We start from the raw sequence: 19,261 nt of genomic DNA, 5'->3' as shown, positions 1-19,261 counted from the left end.
GTGAGATGTAAATCACTGTCTGCCTAAATTAGGCCACCATCCGTAAACAGCCAGGCACGACCCCAACGGAGGACAGGAGAAACAGGGGCACCAAACAGCGGGAGGTTGGGAGTCCAGCGAAAAATTCCCAAAAGCGGCTTAACCCCAAGAGCGCGGGAACGCGGCGCATTTGTGCATTGTGCATTCGAAATGCACCGGTTACGGTATTGGGCAACACTCTTTCGACTCTGGCCATTCGCTTGCTAACCTCCGATTGCGGTCCTCCGGTAGGATTTAGGACTCGTTACCGATCGGTTTTCAACCACACTGCCCGGAACCCCGCTGAGATGCGCGTCAAAGCAAAATGACACTAATGCGGTGAGTGCGAAAAAGGACAGACCTTACGCGTATATTCATAATTTATCGCTCCGATTGGGCCCTCGGGGGAGATGCCCTTCGGTTTTTCGCAAACATTCACCACCATCCGAGACAGTTTGAAATCGAAGGGCGCCTGGATAACGCGCCGTGCATAGGTGAAGACGAATGGACGTCCCTTTCATTTCGATTAGCTTGATCCACCGAGCCTCCGATGGATGATAGTAGCAGAGTGCCAGCAAAAGACCGGAGGAGGTGATGCAACGCACCTTAGAAGGACTTCAGTGATCATTAAAATGGTTCTCGGCTCGGTTCGCAACATTGTAAAACCTATTCCAGTGTGAAGTGGAACCGGGACCGTCAAGGGTTGGCTGGACAGGACAAGCTTCTTCATTGTTGAAATCGTTGCTCGACAGCTTGAATGAACGATGGTGGCAGTAATGAGCGTTTTTCGTTGGAATGGTCTAATAAAATTAAAATTGATGACTGGACGGATCACGCTGCCGTAAATTGGCTTTGACGTAAGCGATACGGTGTGCTTCTTGTTCATTTAATAAATGCTTCATTTAATGTCGGAAAAGATAGCTTTGCTTATTTACTTGAATCATCGAACCAATTTCGGATTTTGTTCAGGTATATTAACTCAAGTAACACAGTTTTGTTAACAATATTTTATTGATTCTCTGAATTTAAAAGAAAAAAGTACACTAATCAACTTATTATGATTTAAAATAAAAAAGTTAATAGGTGTGACCCTTAACGATTTCATTTCATACTGAAATTGTGCAACTAGGTCATTAGTATAATTTAAATTTTTTGAAAAACGTGTTATGATATGTAAAAACCTAGCAGAGACCGAAGAAACCAACATAAATAACTTTAAAAAATATTAAGCAACAACATAATTTATCTGTCTCTGTTTCTGATTGAGCATTATGTACGGAAACAAAAATATCAAACGACATCGATTTCTCTTCCCACAAGGTTTCTATCCGTCTGTGTACAAGAAATGTTTTTCTGAAACGTTCGTGTTTGATAAAGAGAGTATAAGATTGGATCCATCATCAGCACAGTTTTCAACCCGAGGATTTACATTACTCGATTCTTCCTCTTCCAGAACCAGGAAATGCCACGGCCTAGCGGTCGCACAGACATGATTAAATAAATGCAATAATTCCCCGAATATGGGCAAAGAAAAATGATGATGAACTCCTTTGAATCATTCACGCGCCCAGGAAGCCCAGCCCGCGGAAAGTCCGGTCGATGTGATGGTGATTGATTTGTTTACTCGACAGAGAAGCAAACTACCATCCCGTCGGCAGCTCATCCTCCAGCTCCAACACGGTCGATCGTCGTCCGTTTGATCTGGCTGTATCGGGAATGTTTATTTACCATTCCTCTGCAGCCCCCGGCGAGATGCTTCAGGAGGTTCGCTGGCTTCGGTAGCGAATCGAGCTACTGGAGTCACGTGAGCTGTGAATTGAATGTTGTTTTTCGTGTCTGTGGTGTTCACTGTTAAAAAATTACGTCTACTCAAATCATGCTTTTTTTTCTTTCAACTGTCCATACCAGAGTGAACCGTTTGTTCATTTGTCATATCAACCCTACAGCGTGTCTGTTGGTGCAAAATACAAATCGCTAAAATGTTTAATAAGACATCATCATGCCGAGCGTAAAAAAAGCGAATATTAATTCTTCTATTTGTTGCCCCTAGGGTTTAGACCCCGTTGTAAGCGTGAAGTGATCTTTTGCAATAATATCGAGCAACCTTCGATGCGAGCCAATCCGGAATGGAGGTCATGTTGAGCCCAGGGGTGTCATGTTGCCACATCAGGGGAGGACAGCCCAGCATCGACTAGGGAACGCCCCTTTGCTTAGGGTTCACCATAAAATTGGACTTTTTATTGATGGAGAAGTATTTGAAGTGAAAAGTAAACGGACATCTTATTGTGTTTGAATAGCAGTCGAGTGTGTATTGAAGAGTTTGTTTTAGAAAGTACTTTATTTGATTTTTGATAATCAAACTTTAATTATATTTTTCTTTTCGGTTTTCGTTTTCACTGTTTATGTGAACCCCCATTGCCAGTCCTTCCTCAACAAAAATCCTGTTGCAAACCAAGCAGTGTCTTAATTTTATCACCAACATCTCAAACCGTGTCACAAGTAAGGCGCGAACGATTCCCAACCATCGTCACTCGGCGTTGCGCATTAGGGAAAACATATGGCACTTAGGCCACATAAACGGCTGATCGCTAAACCACCTCCATTAGCCAACGACCCCCCCGACCGAGTAGAATCCGTCGTCCCGCCATCGGACGACGGGCGGGATACATTTGGACGGCAGCAGACACCCGAGACGGAAGACGGGCTTCCAACACTTCAGCACTTGTCAAGATCGTTGTCTTTGGCGTCTGCTTCGTGACGGCGAGGGTCGACCAGGGAGCACGGTTATTCGATATAGTTCCGTGAACGTAGTGGCGCGGTGCTATTTTCCGAAGGAAAGCGGACACAACTCGAAATGGAACAGAAGACACGATAAACTTGAAGCCCTGTGAATGGGCAAAACGTTTTGGTCGATGATTGATTTCTTGACATCCAGTCCAGACCAGGGAGGTCAGGACCTGTAAGTCTCCCTCGCCAGTCGAAAGAGGTCGGAAGGTTTCTCACCGATCATTCGTTTTAGTTTTTCGTTCGCGCCTCCATTCCCTTTCAACAACGGATCTGATCGGTCACGCTTTGCATCGTCGGGGGACGTTGAGCCGGGAAACAGTGAAATTTGAGTAGCACGATCGGGTCTAAGGAAGAAAATAGGGAAGGGTGTTCGAGTAGCTGGGAAAATGGGAAAAATTGGGAAATCCTTTACCCAACACGACCCGCGTCTTTTGAAATAGAAGATAATAAAATAGTATTCCCGGTCAACGGTCTTTTTTGTCTACTCGGATGATTCATGCTCCGTTCACGGCACGAGACGTAACGCGACGGAGTTAATCAAAAGCACGTACCGTGCCAGTTGCTCCATAAATCAGAACACGATATGGTAGAGTTTCTTAGTGCCAGGTCTCTGCTTAGCATCACTCTCTGTCCGTTTGCATACGAATCGCAAGCAGCGAACGAACATACTGTAGACTATTGCATGTGTCTCTGTTCCAGAATAGGCAATAACGCACCCCTTCTCCTGGCAACTAGATGTTGGAAATTGCTCAACGGGAGAATGGTTGGGGAACTAATTGAAAAACCACTCGAAACATTCCCGACCTCTTCCTTCAAAGATCGCTTCGAACGAGGGTAGGCTCGAGTGTGATCGAGAATTCTGCCTGATGAAAGTGACAATCGTCCTCTACGAGATCTGGAGAGGGTGTCTCGTATGTGAGGAAAACACAGTGTGAAGCAATCGAGTTCTGTGAATCGAATCATCAAACTAGTGCTAATCTGGTTTTTGTCAATCACGATAGACCGAGCGTGGCTTAATCTTTGAAAGAATGAGGAAAATTTAAATCAAGCTACAAAAAGAAGACAAGGAACAATTGTTTCTTCGTAATAAATATTTATTTATTAATATAATAATAAAATTTCCTTAATTTTTATCGAATCAACAACAAATAATGTTGACCTAAGTTTTAAGTTATTGGAAAGATTACTTTATGTTACCCTTTTTGTTTACTCTTTTCAGAATACCTACAACTCTTTTCATTAATTGAAATGGACCGAAAAAATGGTCCAAAACATTCGGCTTGTAACAGCAACAGAAGGAAGCAGTCAACCAAAACGAACACAGGATTGCTTGCAACCGAATCAAAAGAGTAAGTTTGTAAATGTTATAAAACACGCAGTTTTAAAGTCTGTTCTAACTGTGTTGTTTTGTTAGTCTAATTTTAAAATCTAATGTTCAGTAATTCGTCTTCAAAGCAACGATAAAAAATGGCCCGCACTCGAAATGTTGAAAATCAAACGTTACCGAACTCACGTTGTAGATTCAAATTTCGGTGCGCGTCAATTGCATACCTTGCAGGCGCAACGATTTTCCTCGCTCTCAATACGTTTCTTTCACTCCAGCTCGAAAACGGGAGGAAAAATCGACTGGAACAGCAATGTATCGCAGCAGCAGCAGCACCAGCAACAGCAGCATCCGTCCAACTTTGTGAGTATGCATATTTGTCAGGCGTTATTGTTCGACGCATCAAATAATGTCGACCCGTCTCTTGCGAGTCGGACTGCATTCTTGGTGTACTCGAGCCGTCCGAGGCACGGCACGGTCGTGATTCCTTGCCACCGTAGGCCTTTGACACGCCGCTTTCCCACATCCCGGTCGTTTTTAATTAAACTAAATTCTTTCCAGGCCTCCGTACACCGACCCCGGCAGCTTAGCAGCATTGCGGCCATCAAAAGAACGGCCAGTCAGAATGCAGCCGATGGTGGAGAGCCGTCGCAGTTCGCCATCTACGGAACCGAGACGGATCGGACGCAGCTGCATCATCAGCAGCAGCGTCCTCAGCAGCCGAAGGGAGGAAAAGCCTTGCGCTGCGAACCGTACGGAATTAACCTGCTGGCGCGATCGAATGCTAAAGTAGCCGGGCTACCGTCGTCCGGCAAGGACCCGACGGCGTTCGGTAGAATTCAGCGTCCGCTTGACTCCGGTGTCACCGGTGAAAACAATGGCAGAATATTTAATCAACCTTCGCTTCCGCTGCCGGTGCAGATTCCGAATCCTCCTTACGCTCACGCGGCCCAAGCGTCATCGGTAACGACCGCTGGTCTGGCAGCTTCGTCACATTACGGACACCATCACCAGCAGCAGCAACATCAGCTACAGAGGTTCCCAGCAGCGCCACAGCAACAGCAGACACCGGTATCACAAAAGACTGATTATCCGCTGCAGTCTGGCGCCATCAGACAGGGCGTAAATCAAAAGTGCTCGAGTTCGGCTGCTGGTCCGCTTCCTCCCGCGCCCACGGAATGGCTTGTAGATTCAACCCGACGGTCGGCCTTACCTGCAGCGGTCGGTTCCAGCTCCGGCAGCCTTCGATTCGCTGGCGGTAAACTAACTCCAAAACTGCTGAATGACATCTACGAGAAACACTTGTTGAGCCAGACCACTTTCGAGGTGGGCTCGGCTGGGACGAACGGTGCACTTTCGAACAACTCGCCGGCCAAACACGGTTCCTCCGAAACGGCGAGCCGAACGCTAACGAAGAGTGACACCTGGTTGCGTGCAGTTGCTGCCACCTTCGGAGGCTCACCTCAGACAGGTTCCATCACGAAGGATGGCTGCGCGTCGACAGCGGCGGTCGCTCATAATTACGATCATGCCCGCAACACTCCACCAACCACCACCACCACCATCAACACCCGACCAACCGAGGATAATTTGTATGAGTCCGTGCGAAGCAATTATCATATCTACGAAAAGATTGACTCGCGAAGATCCTCCCACAGTGGGCTTCCTTCCGATGGGGCCACCCTCGAGCAATACGTTCGTCCCGTCGCACCTCAGCCCACGGGCCCGTTGCCACCGCCCTTGCACCCGCGCCCGAAATCACATCCAGCCGGAGGAATCGATCCGCATGCAAATGATGAACCGACCGGTCGGATTCCGCCCGCTCCACCCGTCCGACAAAATGCGACTCCGGTGAAGATGATTGCATCGGGCGGACTTGGAAATTCAACCCTATCGCCGATTCAGGAAAGGCCACCGTTGCCTCCAACGTCGACGAATCGGGCGCCTCCACCAACACGCAGTGGAAGCACACGAACCGACCGAGTCAACATTGCGCTCGAGACGGCCAAAGCCATCGCAACGGCAGCATACATCGAAAGGTAAGTGGATGCTTTTTACTCTTGTACCTTTCACTTTTTCTATAAACTCCATGGTTAAGATTTTTGGATTTTCAAACATTGCTGATTGACAGTTTCAAACGTTTGCTTCTTGGTGTCTCAAATGAAAAAATATTTTACTCGGATTGCAAAGTTTGGGGATCTTTTCTTCATCTTCTATTTTTATAACGCTTCTATACCTCAAAGTAGAATAAATTCCTGAAGGAAAAATTTAAAAATTTTAACTAGTTATTGATGCTAAATAAATTTTCTTTTGCTTCATTTAACTTAACAGCAACAAAGACAAAATATTGAAAGTGTATGAATTTACTTTGTTTATTATTTCAAACAATCTGTTGAATTAAACAAGAAACTTTAATTTAAGTTCAAGTTACCATAGTTTTTGGAGTTATCAGTTGCTTATTGAATAACTGTTCATTTGCGAAGAGTTAAAAAGCGTGTTTATGGTGGAAAGTAAAAATTTAAATTAGAAAATTATATTTTAAGTTTATCTGTTGTTTAAGTAAAAGAAGTAAGAAAGTTTCTTAAATTAATCCTGATTCACCAGCTCTATGCAGAGAACGTTTCGTTCCATGTCATAAATCTTCTTCTGTTTTATACTGCTCCCGACAAGCTTATGGGCAATTCGCGGTAAGAAAATCTGACAACCCGACCACACTAAATGCGCCATCAGAAAGCCGTAACGATGGCAACACCGGCCTAAACCATCATCGCGCGTAAATGAATGCGTTTCGATGTTTGAAAGCACATAATCATGTTACACCGCCGAAAAATCCGCCGCCCACGGAGCGCGACTTTTCCACGAAACACGACAAAACGCGCTAAAGCGGAAGCCCATAACTCAGTTGCGATTAGTTTCGGAAAATTGAAAATCGGTATGCAGGAGAGAAGGGACAAGGAGAAGGTATTCTTCCAAAACTAGAAACAGAGGGCTATGGTATACAATCGATCCGCGGTAAGGGCGTGATACCTTTCACCGAGAGAGGTGAAAAATACTCCCCGGGAAACTCCCCGACTCCGTTTCGGGAAACAAAGAGACGACTGCTTAAGCAGTCCAAATAAATAACGGCTAATGTCGGCTCATAATGCTGTGACACTTCAACTCCGATACAGATTTGTAACCGCCCAACCGTGACGGTTCGAGATTGCCCACTGTTTTCCCAGCTTCGACACGCGCTTCCAGCAGGCAATCGTGACGACTTTTCCGAGCGCCCTCCCTTCCATTACCTTTGAGGAGGACGAAGCTGTGCGTCCGAGTGACAAACCACAAACAGAATTTCCCGCGTCGTCCCCTTCCTCCCGACCAGCTTCACGCTAACAAGGTTCTAATTTCGGAAAAAGGCTACATTAGTGTCACTTTTCCTGCCCGACACGACCCGATGTTCCGCCCGGCGACCAACAAACAGCACAATAAATTTACACACTGTTCGATTCAATTAGTTGCACCGGTGGTGGCGGCTTTCCCGAGCGTCGGGGAAAACCGTTTCCAGATTTTCCAGCCATGCGCTCGGCTGGGTAAGAATGAGACGCCTTCTGAAACGAGCGCTAGCAGGTGGAAAGTGAAAATTGCTTTACCACTCCAACCATTTTCTTGCACCCTCTTTCGGGTCGTAGATCCAGATTGGTTGCACTTCGTCGGTCGGCTGCAGTGAAGGAGTCATAAATCCGTCGCGATGGCACATATTTCATGACGTCGGTGGATATGTTTTGTCATCGGGCCGTCACCGTTTTTCACAATTCTTGTCACAATGCGGGTCGGAATCGGGTGGCTACGGCCTGGCAGGGTTAGTACAAACAATCCATTCGACCCGACCAAACGTTGACTAGCTGAAGGGTTTCCGTTTCAGAGCGAGCTGGAGCTTCGAAGGAGAATATTTTCTGCATTTCAAAAAAATATTACTTTTTGCCTTTATTGTGACTTAAATCTTGTAAAATAATTTTAACTTAAAAATTAGTATCTATATTTTCTAGGTCCATAAAAAACTTACCAATTTTATGAATAAAAAATATAAGTTTTATTCCACCGCATAATACCTCATTTATGTGATGAAACATAGAAATGCAGCATTTTTCTGCTTGCAAAAGAAAAACGATGCTCAGAAGCAAATTCTCTCCGTTTAAGCAAAGGAGATCCAATTTTTAAAGCGACTTTCTTGTCATATTCAAAAGGACTACAGAAACGAAAAAAAACATAACACAAAGAGGACATCTATCCTTGCGAGACATCACGGTACGCAAAACGCACCGGCACATCCTGACAAATGGCGACGTCAGGACCGGTTTCGCGGTCACCGGTCCCGTTTCGTCCGTTGGTGGTCGTAAAAATTGTTTCATGAACGTCAAAACAAACTGTTTGCTGGACAAATTTATGGCGATGACGATTTTCTTTAGAATAGCTCGGAGGAACCAAAAAAAAATTAACAAAAACCAAAAAGAGTCTGAAAGGAGCCCAACGAATGATCTGATAAAAGTTTGCCATTTACACATCTCGGTTTTCATGGTCGTTTTTTGCATTTACCGTTGGCTACCGGCAACGTAAAATTCGTTTAATCTGTAATGTGCACGTTCATCCGTTCGGCGTGGTTTATGGTACAGTTTTTTTTCGGAAAGAAATCCCTTTTTGAAGCGTCCCCGAGGCAAGCCGGTATGAGTTATGCTGCGGCGACAGCATTGTTTATTGTGATGTCATCCGTGGTGTGCATAGTTTCATGACCGCAAGGCCATATTCCTCTGCTTGGAAATATTTATTTTATCGCTGGTGTATAAAAATATTTGGATTACAGCTGGATTACCGGATTTTTATGTGATATTTGTAATAAAAGCGACATTGTTCGTACGGTCGCTTAAAAAATGATCAGACTCCAAATGAGTCACCCGAATGCAAATACGTTGGAATATAATTTCTATAAATAGAAAGCGCATACAATTTATCGCATGTCCTTAACCACTCGAGTAGTGCACTTTAAACTTCTTCCTGGAATGTGCCGCACTTCCTTTCGATTAATACATTTTCGGTGTTCGGTGTTCCATGAAATGAAGAAATAACCCCCACTTCCGCCTACGCTTTTCCCACTGCATTACCCTCGTCCCCGGTGGAAAAATGATGAATGTTGTTAATTGTATATTTTATGGGCACTCAAGATGAGTTTGTTTTGTGTGCACACATCTCGAACGACGGGGTGGGTCGATAGTTGGTCGAAAGGTCGGGTGACAGAGTCCCGCGCGAATGATTTACGATCCCGCGCCGCATTTGGCATATTTGTTTTGATGTTGTCTTTTCCACAAACGCGCTGGATGGCTGTGTCTGTTCGGGAAAAACATGTGGTGCGCATTCGGGACGTGTGCGACCAGTGTTAAAAATTAATTACGGCCGCGTGGCGCTAGTCGATCGCACCATGTTAACATAGCGCGAATTAAGCCATCCGAGCAATGGGTTGAGCTGCGCATTGTCAGTGGCGCCTTTTTCATTTGAAATGCCTGAAGAAGATACGCAGGAGATAAATATTCCGTGATCAAGACAGCGATACCAAATATTAGACCTTATTAAAGCTGACATTGTTGTTGTATCATGCTTTCGCTTGGAGTTTCTTTCGTTAAAGAAAATGTTATTCCAAACGTGGTCGAAAAAAATCAAAGAAATTTTATTTTGTTTTTGTCGTCAATAAGCGTACACATATTTGACTCCTTTAAAACAGACTTCAAATGGAAATACTGCCTGCCTGAAATCGATAAAAGTGGGAAAATATCGCCTTACAAATGCTCATGTAATTCTTTTGTTTTGTATGTTTTACAGCGTACACTAATCAACAACATAAGGGGAAATAAAGTACATTTGAACCCGCTACACTTTTCTATCGTCACTCGTAAGACCCCAATCAACATTTTACCAAGAAACCTGAACTCCCATATTGTCCCATGTTGTCTCATTGCGTGAGACTTGCCTGGATGTTGGGGTACCTATTTCCAATTAACTACCCAAAACATGACACCTACACCTACGATAACATGCTGCAGCGCATGATCCCCTTCGAGTTTTACGGGTTTCCGAAATTAACCGGTAATCAATACTTTACACCCTTTTCATGAGAGTTAGCATTTGCCGGCGTACGTGTTAGAAACATTTGTTTTACAACCGCTCCAAAAACAGGAACAATAAAAGTAGCTCCTGGGTTTTCCCTCGCTTTCGATGTTGATCAACATTTCGGCATTCGATTTTTCCCGAACCCTTCTCGTGCGTTGTTTTTTTTCTCGGCTCTCCGGTTGTGATGTCAAAAGACGGGAAGCAAATGGTTGCACACCGGAACGGAAAACCGATACCGTTCATGCGTGCCGCCCGGAGCGGTGGGGGAAATGTTTGGAAACTGCATTCACCATTGCACCGCAATCCGTTTCAAAGTGCCGCACAAAGTACATATATGTCCTTCCTGGCACTTCTGCGGCAGGGGTTAACGGTTGTTTTGCTGTGTTTCGTCTAACAGTGAAGAAGTTTTCCATCGACGAATGAGAGGGTGTAAAAAAGTTCACCACCTTCGCTACGAATTCCTTTTCCACCATCAACCGGTGCGGGATCAGGCTTCGATGCGAGAGCGAAAAAAGAGTTATATTTTCCGGCCGGTGTGGGGCAGAAGTAGAAGTAAAAGAGAAAAAGCAACACATAACGGAACCCATAAATCCGAATTATCGCTGTGGTGAAAATTTATGGTACACTTTTGCTTCAAAAGTACCACCCGAATAGGTGTTCGGCAGCATATGGAGGAGGAAGTTTGCTTTGGAAACCCATCGGGAAGAAGAGATGCCACACAGTGTATGTGTGTGTGGTGGAGAGAGAGGGAGGGATAAATACAAAAAAAAAAAATGGGAAAGAACCCGTCGATTCAAACGAATAAACAAATTTACGGCAAACAGTTGTTTTTGTCAAACTGATTTCGAATTTATATTTTTCCTACTCAGAGGTTTAGCGCGATCGTTTTTTCGTCTATCCTATGCCTCACTTATTGACCCTGTGTGTGTGCGTGTTTTTATTTCACCTCTTTTTTACACATTCCAATGGTGCTTGTCGAACGGTTTTATCTACTTGACAGGTGCAATCGTGCAGGTTGTGGCAAGGGGTTTTCCCGACGGTCCCGACGGTGAACGATGGTTTTATCCGCTTTTCATCTGCGGTTGTCCCAGCAGCAAACAACACGATGGGGGATGGGAGGTAAAACACCATCGTTAAGGTCAGCGTAAAGTGGCACTTTCTTGCAGCGACTTAGAAGTGGACAAACGTGACTGTATGCGGATGTTTTTGGAGAGTGTAGCACTTTCTCATCTTGGAAGTACTTTTCGAATCTAATGATACGTAAAAGTAGCTCTGATTTTCTGTTACCAACTTACGCAACATGCCACTATTTTGAAGTGGTGTTATAGTTTAAGGCCGAAATAACATGAATAAGGGTTTGAAAAATCGATTTTATCTTTCTACACGTATTCCAAACCATTCTCGATCGAACAATGTTCGTTCCCTATTCTCATCATCGTAATTCGAAGGCACTCTTTTCCATTGATGGGCAATCCGTTCGAAACGACCGCAAGCGGTTCTACACTCCCACGGGTGGCTGTATCGGAAAATCGGGCTTTTCAGTGCGATGTAAAAGTGGAAAAATAATTTAATGCCCAACCATCACCATCATTCGTTTCCCAGCGTTGCATCATAAACACAAATTCCCGTACGTGCCCAAAACGCGCGCTACTAACAGGAAACCCAACTCCGAATCTCCCAAGGTGGTGGAAAATCCGTGCCCTTCCGAGTGAGTCACGTCGGCCTCCCGTTTCTTAGGGTGAGAGGTTTTTTTTCTCGTTCCATTTCTTGCGTTTTAAAATTGACACGTTTCCTTTTATAGCATCATTTTTTAAAACCGTACACCATATGTGCGTGCGGTGTGTGATTTTCCCTTTTTGTCCCTCGAAATCATCTCACTTTGGGGCGGCTTCCGAAAAGCGCTAAAGCCGGGCTCGTAAATCATGTCACGGGGTTGCCTTGGAGAGCCTGCAACTGCTTGCAGGCATTGCGAATGGGTTCCGGTTACCTCCTGGCGGCTTTAAGCAGTCGCTTGGAAACGCCGAAAAGTAGTAGAAGTGGTTCAACGAAGTATTTTTATGGGTAACTCTTTAGATTCTTAAACTAACTTCCAGTTGCAGCTCATGTTTTCGTTGGAGTTTGAAGGTAGATAAATCTATTTTCACATTTAAAACAGTGAAGTGCAGTTGGACACGTGTTATTGCTGATGACTTTTCGTTGTCAACATCATTCCATCATTGATGGGTCTTTAAAATCGCAAATCGATATTATTTTATATATCCTTGAGAAACTGAGACAGTACATGATGCACCAGAATGAAAATCATTTCGACAACACTACTCGGTAAGATAAAAGATCAGTTCCATCCGTACAATTAGCTGCAGTAATAAATTTTTCTGCAGCGCAATAAAGGAGGCACGTGAGCCGTTGGTTAAAATCGATTTTTAAATAAATACTAGCCCAGTGTCCCCAAACCTTTTCGTAAGCAGATCCAAACACGGCATAAAAATAATAGTACCACTACAATACTGATTCCGAAAAAGCGATAAAATTCAAGGTGCAGTAGATTATTGATTGAAGAACAATACCATTTGTCTTCCAGCTAACCAAACAGCCGATTCCGTTCGAAAACCGCAAACGTTCGCGTCTTTACCAAGCTGTGAGTTTCCGTACCATCTAGACAAACCTTATACCGACAAATCTTCTGCCGACTACACCTTATGATTTGGAAAACAACTCGTACTCTGGCTTTTGCAGTGGTACAGTAGACTGGTTCGCAGACGAATCGCTATTGCCCAAGGCAAAGGTGACCGATTCGGATGGTATTAATTTAGCAACAATTAAGCTCAGATTTATGACTTCCCAAAAGGGAAGAAATGAACTGCCACACGTTGACCGTCTGCGTCCCGTCCCGAGTGTCGTTTTGAGATTCTTTCTATTGCATTTTTTTGGTTTTAAGATGGTGTTTGTGGTAAACCCGTACGGTAGCGGAATGCCCTTCATCGCTCTGGCCGAAGAATGGTCACTAATCCTCTCCGAACCAAATGAGAAAAATAAAACAAAAAGTGGTGGGATGCATTTTCTTCTACCGAGTTCAAGTGCCTGTAGGAAACGAAAGACTCAGGTTGAAGTGTAAATATTTACGCCGCACGCAACAATGCACGGCCGGCTGCAAGAAATCGCATCGGGTGGCAAAAGGTGGCCTATGTTGGCGTCCACGTCGGACAGGTTGCCAACGAGTCGAGGGGAGAAGAGAGCTCGGAGTTTTTAAGGCCCTCATCAATTATGGTATTTGGTGTTCCTAAGCAGCCCTTTTCCGGGGGTTTCTCATTCCGACCAAAGTAGGTCATTGTGATCCGGTTGTTTGTGAGCTGCCTGCGAATGGTTTCGTAAAGATGCTTCACCCGGGATGCTCACGGATGATGGCAAATGCAACTCTTCGCCTGGCGTTCGTCGGATTTTCGCCATTTTTCTTCGCGCCCCCAAACGAAAGATAATTATCCGGCGATCATCTTTTTTTTTATTTGCCGAGCGTTTGTCATCCTGTGTATTTTTGTATGTTTCAGTTCACGTGCAGCTTCCGCGGTACGGTTCAGAGCCCACCCGAGGACCACACTCGTTAGTCTCATTTTTCTTCATTAATTAGTGATATAATTAATAGTAGCTTCTCGCATGGTGTACCCTAATGTGGCGTCTGGCTTTTTTCACCTACCGAAACGCATTATTCTACCATGTTCCACGGACGAGAGTTTTTCACGACGCATCTTCTTTGAGCTCTTGCAAGCAAAGAGTTGCGAAGTTGTATAAATTTCCCGCTAGCAAATGAAACGTAGCAACGAAGATTAACGGGCCCTTAAGGGAAAACGAAACGAGTGATTAAATGTGACCAGCGATGAAAATACGTTTCCGACCAATGTTGCCGAGTTGGTGATAAAAATTAAATGCGTAATCTTACAGAGAAAAACAATCTGTTGTCTGTACGTCTTGGTTTTAAGATGTAAATTCATTGTTTTTATTCTTCTAGCTACGTCAAATATTATCCGGCTTTAGTAGATCTTCCAAGAATTTTCATTGTTTATTTATGTTCCATCGATGCCAGCAAGTGTAATCTCTCCTTCTCTGTAAAGTGCGATCCAGTCCTTAAGTATGAAGGATGAGGTATAAACTCTCCATGTAAAGCAGCCTGCCACACGCCAACGCAAATGATGATGACCGGGGTAAAACAATGCGGGCCACTTTTGCGCTGATTGCTCGTAAGAGGGTGTTCGCCGGTGGAAACGCTTTTCCACGGAATTTCTCTATTCCTTCGAGTGCGCATTTTATCTGACCAATTACGGGCACGAGTTGTACGGGAGTCATTCTTGCGCATTCTTCCATTTTCCGCCTGTTCCGGCCCGTCCAGCTTTTCGAATCCCTTCTTAGCCGACATTCCAAGAGCGCATTCCGTCCGGAATGGCGAAGGGGATGTGGGAGGCGTAATAATCCATCACCGGTGGTGCCATTTCCAAGGACTTCCAGTGAGTGGTAGATTCGGGATTTGTTCCCTGTTCCGGGAGTTCCTCTGTTGACGTTAGCGACTTCGATGGATGTTTACAGTTTTTCCTGCTACTCTCCGCGCATCACGTGGGTTTGTTTTGCTTTGCGAACAATAGAAGTTTTCTCGCCACCACTGGGCAACACATTCCATCGGACATCGGCTTTCGGTTGCATTCGTTCTAACGGGAGAGAAAATACATTTTTCCGAAGACGAAGTTGTCGCGTGCACAGATTTCCCTTAAATGTTCGTGAGAGAGATTTTCCACCCTGCAACACATTCCTTCGGCAGACTGAAGCATCGCGCAACATGAGATGGCGAAGGAAAATGTATCGCGATTTTCCGAACAGAATTCCCCTAACCGTAAGGGTACGCTTGGTTGTAGGGAACGTATCCCAACGATACGTTTTCCTGCTCTTTTTCTCACTATCTCTCTCTCATTCGCGCGTACTGCTCGTGACAAACCGAGCGAAGGATCGCACCCATCGACGGGCGTCGTAGGGTCGGAAAAACCGGAACCGGTTTGGTGTCACCGCTTCAGTTGCATTCGAGACGCGCTCGTCGTAGCATTCGTCCTGGAGCTCGGGTTTCTGCCAGGCATCGCGAGTGTCGTATTTTTCGTTCCGTTTCCGTTTACGGCATTACACGGGGACGTTTACTAGTGCAAGTTTGAATGTTTATTAGGAAAACCTAGTGCAGTAAACAGTTGGTGCAGTGTTTGAAGAAAGTGTACGAAAGCATGAAGTAAAACTGGGAGTGGAAATCAGTGAAGAAATTGCCACCAAATTACAGCCGGAAAGGAGGATAATAATTCACCGCTCGTTCGAAACCGTACGGTCGGAAAACGTGACCAACGTGCTTTCCGACGAAAAGTTACATTTGATTTCCGCTCGGGACTCGCACGAACGATTTTTCGGTAAGAGTATCCTTTCCCCACCAGACGCCGGTTCCCTCGAACCGTTGAATAAACCGTTGTGGAACGAAAGTCGAAAGATAGTTCCGAATCTATCTTGAACCCATCCCGTAATCCCTTTTCGTGAATGTAAACGTAACACTCACCCTACCGATTTATGTGTTCCTGCTTGTGTCTATGAGTGTTTGTGCGTCTGTTTGCACGGATGAGAAAAGGTGAAATTTTGGCGAACCAAATCGATCACATAATTCCAACCGTCTCGTGTGTTCCTCTTTTCTTTTTCGGAAACCAGTTTCCACCCAGTGAAGCTTTCCCTCCCGGAGAAGTTTACAGAACGTGACCCAAGAGGGGGTGTGTGTGTGTGTGTTTGTGTGTCGAAAAGGAGGGAAAAGTTGCAAAAATTTTCGTTAGCAAATGATTTCCATCCGACTGTGGGAAGCAGGGAACCGACCTCTCCCCATGCAATCGGTTCCGAACGTGAAAGCCGGTATAAATTCCGACGTGCGGGTTTAGGTTTATCTCGCCATTCGCCGGCCGTGGCAGTAGTTCTGGTGTAGCTTTCCGGTGAGTTCAAGCTTGAGGCAAGGCACATCCGGATGAACCCGGAAACAACCGGAAGGAAGCAGCAGCAGCAGAAGCAGACGAACCGGAGTAAGCTCGAAATTCGCTACGTTTGATGAAACGCTTCAGAGAGTGACGATGACGATGGTGATGATGGTGATGTTGATGGTGTTGGTAGAGTTGACGATTTGCTACCACTTCCCGGTAGCGCTCGAGGACGCTGGCAGAGGCACTGCGGACACGGCCGCCGCGCCACAAGGATAACGATGATAACGACGCGCCGACCTACGAGGACCTCGATTACAGCGACGTCGATGATGATGTCGATGATAATACCGTGTCGTGAACGAGTGGAACCCCCTCATCCCGAGTGCTGATTACGTTGGCGGGTTTTAAAGTCGTGCCCTCGTGGAAAACGCTACAAGCTCGCCGCTTTCCCGAGGCTCCATGTGCTCCCGGGTGATTGTGCGGGTGTGTTAAAGTGCGATCGCAGAGGTTCAATCTGCGTTTTGTTTTGTTTTTTGGAAAGGAAAATTTACCACCAACCGGTGAAAACAGTGGAAGTGATTTGCCCATCTCTCGTGTCAGTACCAGCCACAAAGGCAAATGAGAAGCCTCTGGGAGAATATATAAAGTTACCGAAAAAAAAGGAAATCAACCTAAACCCATTTCAATCGATTGGCTCGAAGCAAGCTTTAGCCCAAGCCCAAGTTCGTTGTGGTTGGAAGAACGCTCGCGGAAAAACGAGCGTCTGTTCTCGGCACGTGCTTGAGTCAGTGTGCTGCTGCTGTGTTTGTTCACTCTCCACCGTATGTTGTTGTTACAGTATCCATCCTGGACCGGCCCTGGACTCAATTAAAATCATTAAATTGAAGATAAACGGAAAAAACCCGCGCGGCTCACGGGATCGCAGATTGGTGCCCGGAAAAACCGGTAAACCGGTACCCGCTGGAATGTGGAAACGGTGTAGAAAAAGTTAGAAAATCATTATCTACGGAAGAGAGCCGAGGGGTAAAAACACAACCAACAACCAACCTCTGGTCGGGGCTTAAAAGCGAAAGCGGACCCGCGCCCGGATTCAAGTATAGATAGCAAAAACGATCGACAAGAATCTCGGGTCGGTGAAAAAATAACTAACCGGGAGATTAAGCCACCGGCAGCCAGCGTGAACCAGCGAGCAACGTGTGTTTTGTAGTCAAGTGCAGCTTTCGGGAAAGCAGTAAGTCAGAAAGAGCTTGATTTTGGTTCTTTTTTATTCAAATTTGTTAGCTTTTCGCTACATTTTCTACCCCCACTTGGTTGGAGTTCAGTTCGTTTTTCCGTACGTCGAGAAGTGAATTTTCTTGTACTTGCAGTTGCTAGATTTACAATGGTGTTTTTGCAACATTCAAAAATTCGGAGATTTGTGCGACTGTTCGGGAAAATACTTTCGGTGGCCTTCTTAAGCGAGTATTACTTGTGCATATTCATCACGGACGGATTCAAGAAGATGGAAATGGCGTTTTTGTTTTGCATTCGATTTTACATTTTATCCAGAGCTAAAGCTCGTCCGAAAAAAACTGGTTTTAATTTTCGTTCTGCCATTCCATTTTTTGACCAACTAACCCTAAGCCCCCGGAGATGGCCCACTCTCGGGGCGAACTGTTGGAAAACTTTTTGCCCATTCAGACACAGTCGGATGTAACATTCGGGGTCCAGTGAAGGGTGCTTCAATCCGACAGAGGGTGAGGAAAATGAAATCATTTCCGTTGGTTCGTTTGTTCGGTTTTTCTCCGGTTGCCGGCCGGCATCTTTCATTTCAACGGATGCCAAAAGGTTGAGCAACAAGGATCGTCGCGCGGAGGACGTTGCCAGATGATGATGATGATGATTATGTTGATGATGACTATGGCAACAGGGTCCGGCAAACAATGCATTAAAAATAGCATTATTGATTTTTATGTCTACATCGGGGAAATCGTTTCCATCATGGTTTGTGGTAAAATAAGTGATTTCACTTGCAACTGGCTGAGATGGGAATATAAAAATCCATTTGAGGGAAATTTAATCCCAAGTAAATTAATTTTTCAGGTCCACGTTGCTGAAAAATTGTTTTATTTATCACATAACTTGGTATTGATGCCACTATGTTGCCTCAATAAATATAGAAAACTTGAAACTATCATTTTAAGACTTCAAAGCCAAAGTCATCTTTCTTTTATATTATTGTCAGCATATAATATTTTCTTTTTGTAATATATTTCAAGAGAAATTATAAACAAAACGCTATCAGTGATTGAGATTATGAAAGTATTTAAAAAAATTAATTACATAATATTTGATTACGAAAGAGATGTGAGTAAATAAGGTAAATGTAATACAACTGTAACATTAAGCACGATTTTGAAATCATCTTGCTCCAGTAGGAAAATGGAAGCTTTTACTTATTAAAACACTAGCACTAGTAGATGAAAGACGTGTTAGCCTTTATTTACAAAACGACTGCACCATTCATCGAGGTGCTATGATACCCTGCAAATACGTACGTGGAAAGTGTGGGTTCCTTTTTCCGTGCTTTATTTATTTTTTTCAATTCCACTCGCCATTTTATTTCCGCTCATCGTACGAAAAGCTGTCAACATGCAAAGGATAAAAAGTGAACGCAGGAAGCGTATCTCAGCGTGGCAACATTTATTCAGCCGGGCATTGCGCGAACGGTGGTTCCCGTTTTTCCGACCGCTTTCCACAGCACACGGTCACACACGGAATCGATGACTTACCCGGTGCATTCGTAGGGGTGTTCGCCGGCCGGTGAATAAATTTTCCCCCCAACGAAAAGGTGCAACAGAGGGAAGGGAGCTTGTCGATAATCCTGCCGGCGTAGTTTATGTGTGTGTGTATGTGTGTATGTGCGAAAACGCTTCTGAGGGGAATGAATGGAAAGCCGGAACCGAAACCGGAACCGTTATCAGATTGCGTACCAGGCGGCAGCGAACCTTCGGATGGAGGCGCAGTCATAAAAGTGTCC

General features: G+C 44.9%; 1 protein-coding gene across 1 annotated transcript in view; it reads left to right on the top strand.

Annotated features, from left to right (window-relative positions):
* Positions 1 to 343: 343 nt before the first annotated feature.
* Positions 344 to 19,261, top strand: part of LOC131293501 (kinesin-like protein CG14535) — an 88,646-nt gene continuing 69,728 nt past the window's right edge. Inside the window, exons 1-3 of the mRNA XM_058321577.1 lie at positions 344 to 357; positions 4,408 to 4,492; positions 4,691 to 6,168. Coding sequence (XP_058177560.1) covers positions 344 to 357; positions 4,408 to 4,492; positions 4,691 to 6,168 — 1,577 coding nt within the window. The remainder of the gene's footprint in view (positions 358 to 4,407; positions 4,493 to 4,690; positions 6,169 to 19,261) is intronic.

The sequence above is a fragment of the Anopheles ziemanni genome, chromosome 2 (assembly GCF_943734765.1).
Source record: "Anopheles ziemanni chromosome 2, idAnoZiCoDA_A2_x.2, whole genome shotgun sequence".
Classification (NCBI taxonomy): Eukaryota; Metazoa; Arthropoda; class Insecta; order Diptera; family Culicidae; genus Anopheles; species Anopheles ziemanni.
Note: the sequence above shows the minus strand (reverse complement) of the source record. Positions and strands in the feature narration are given on the sequence as shown.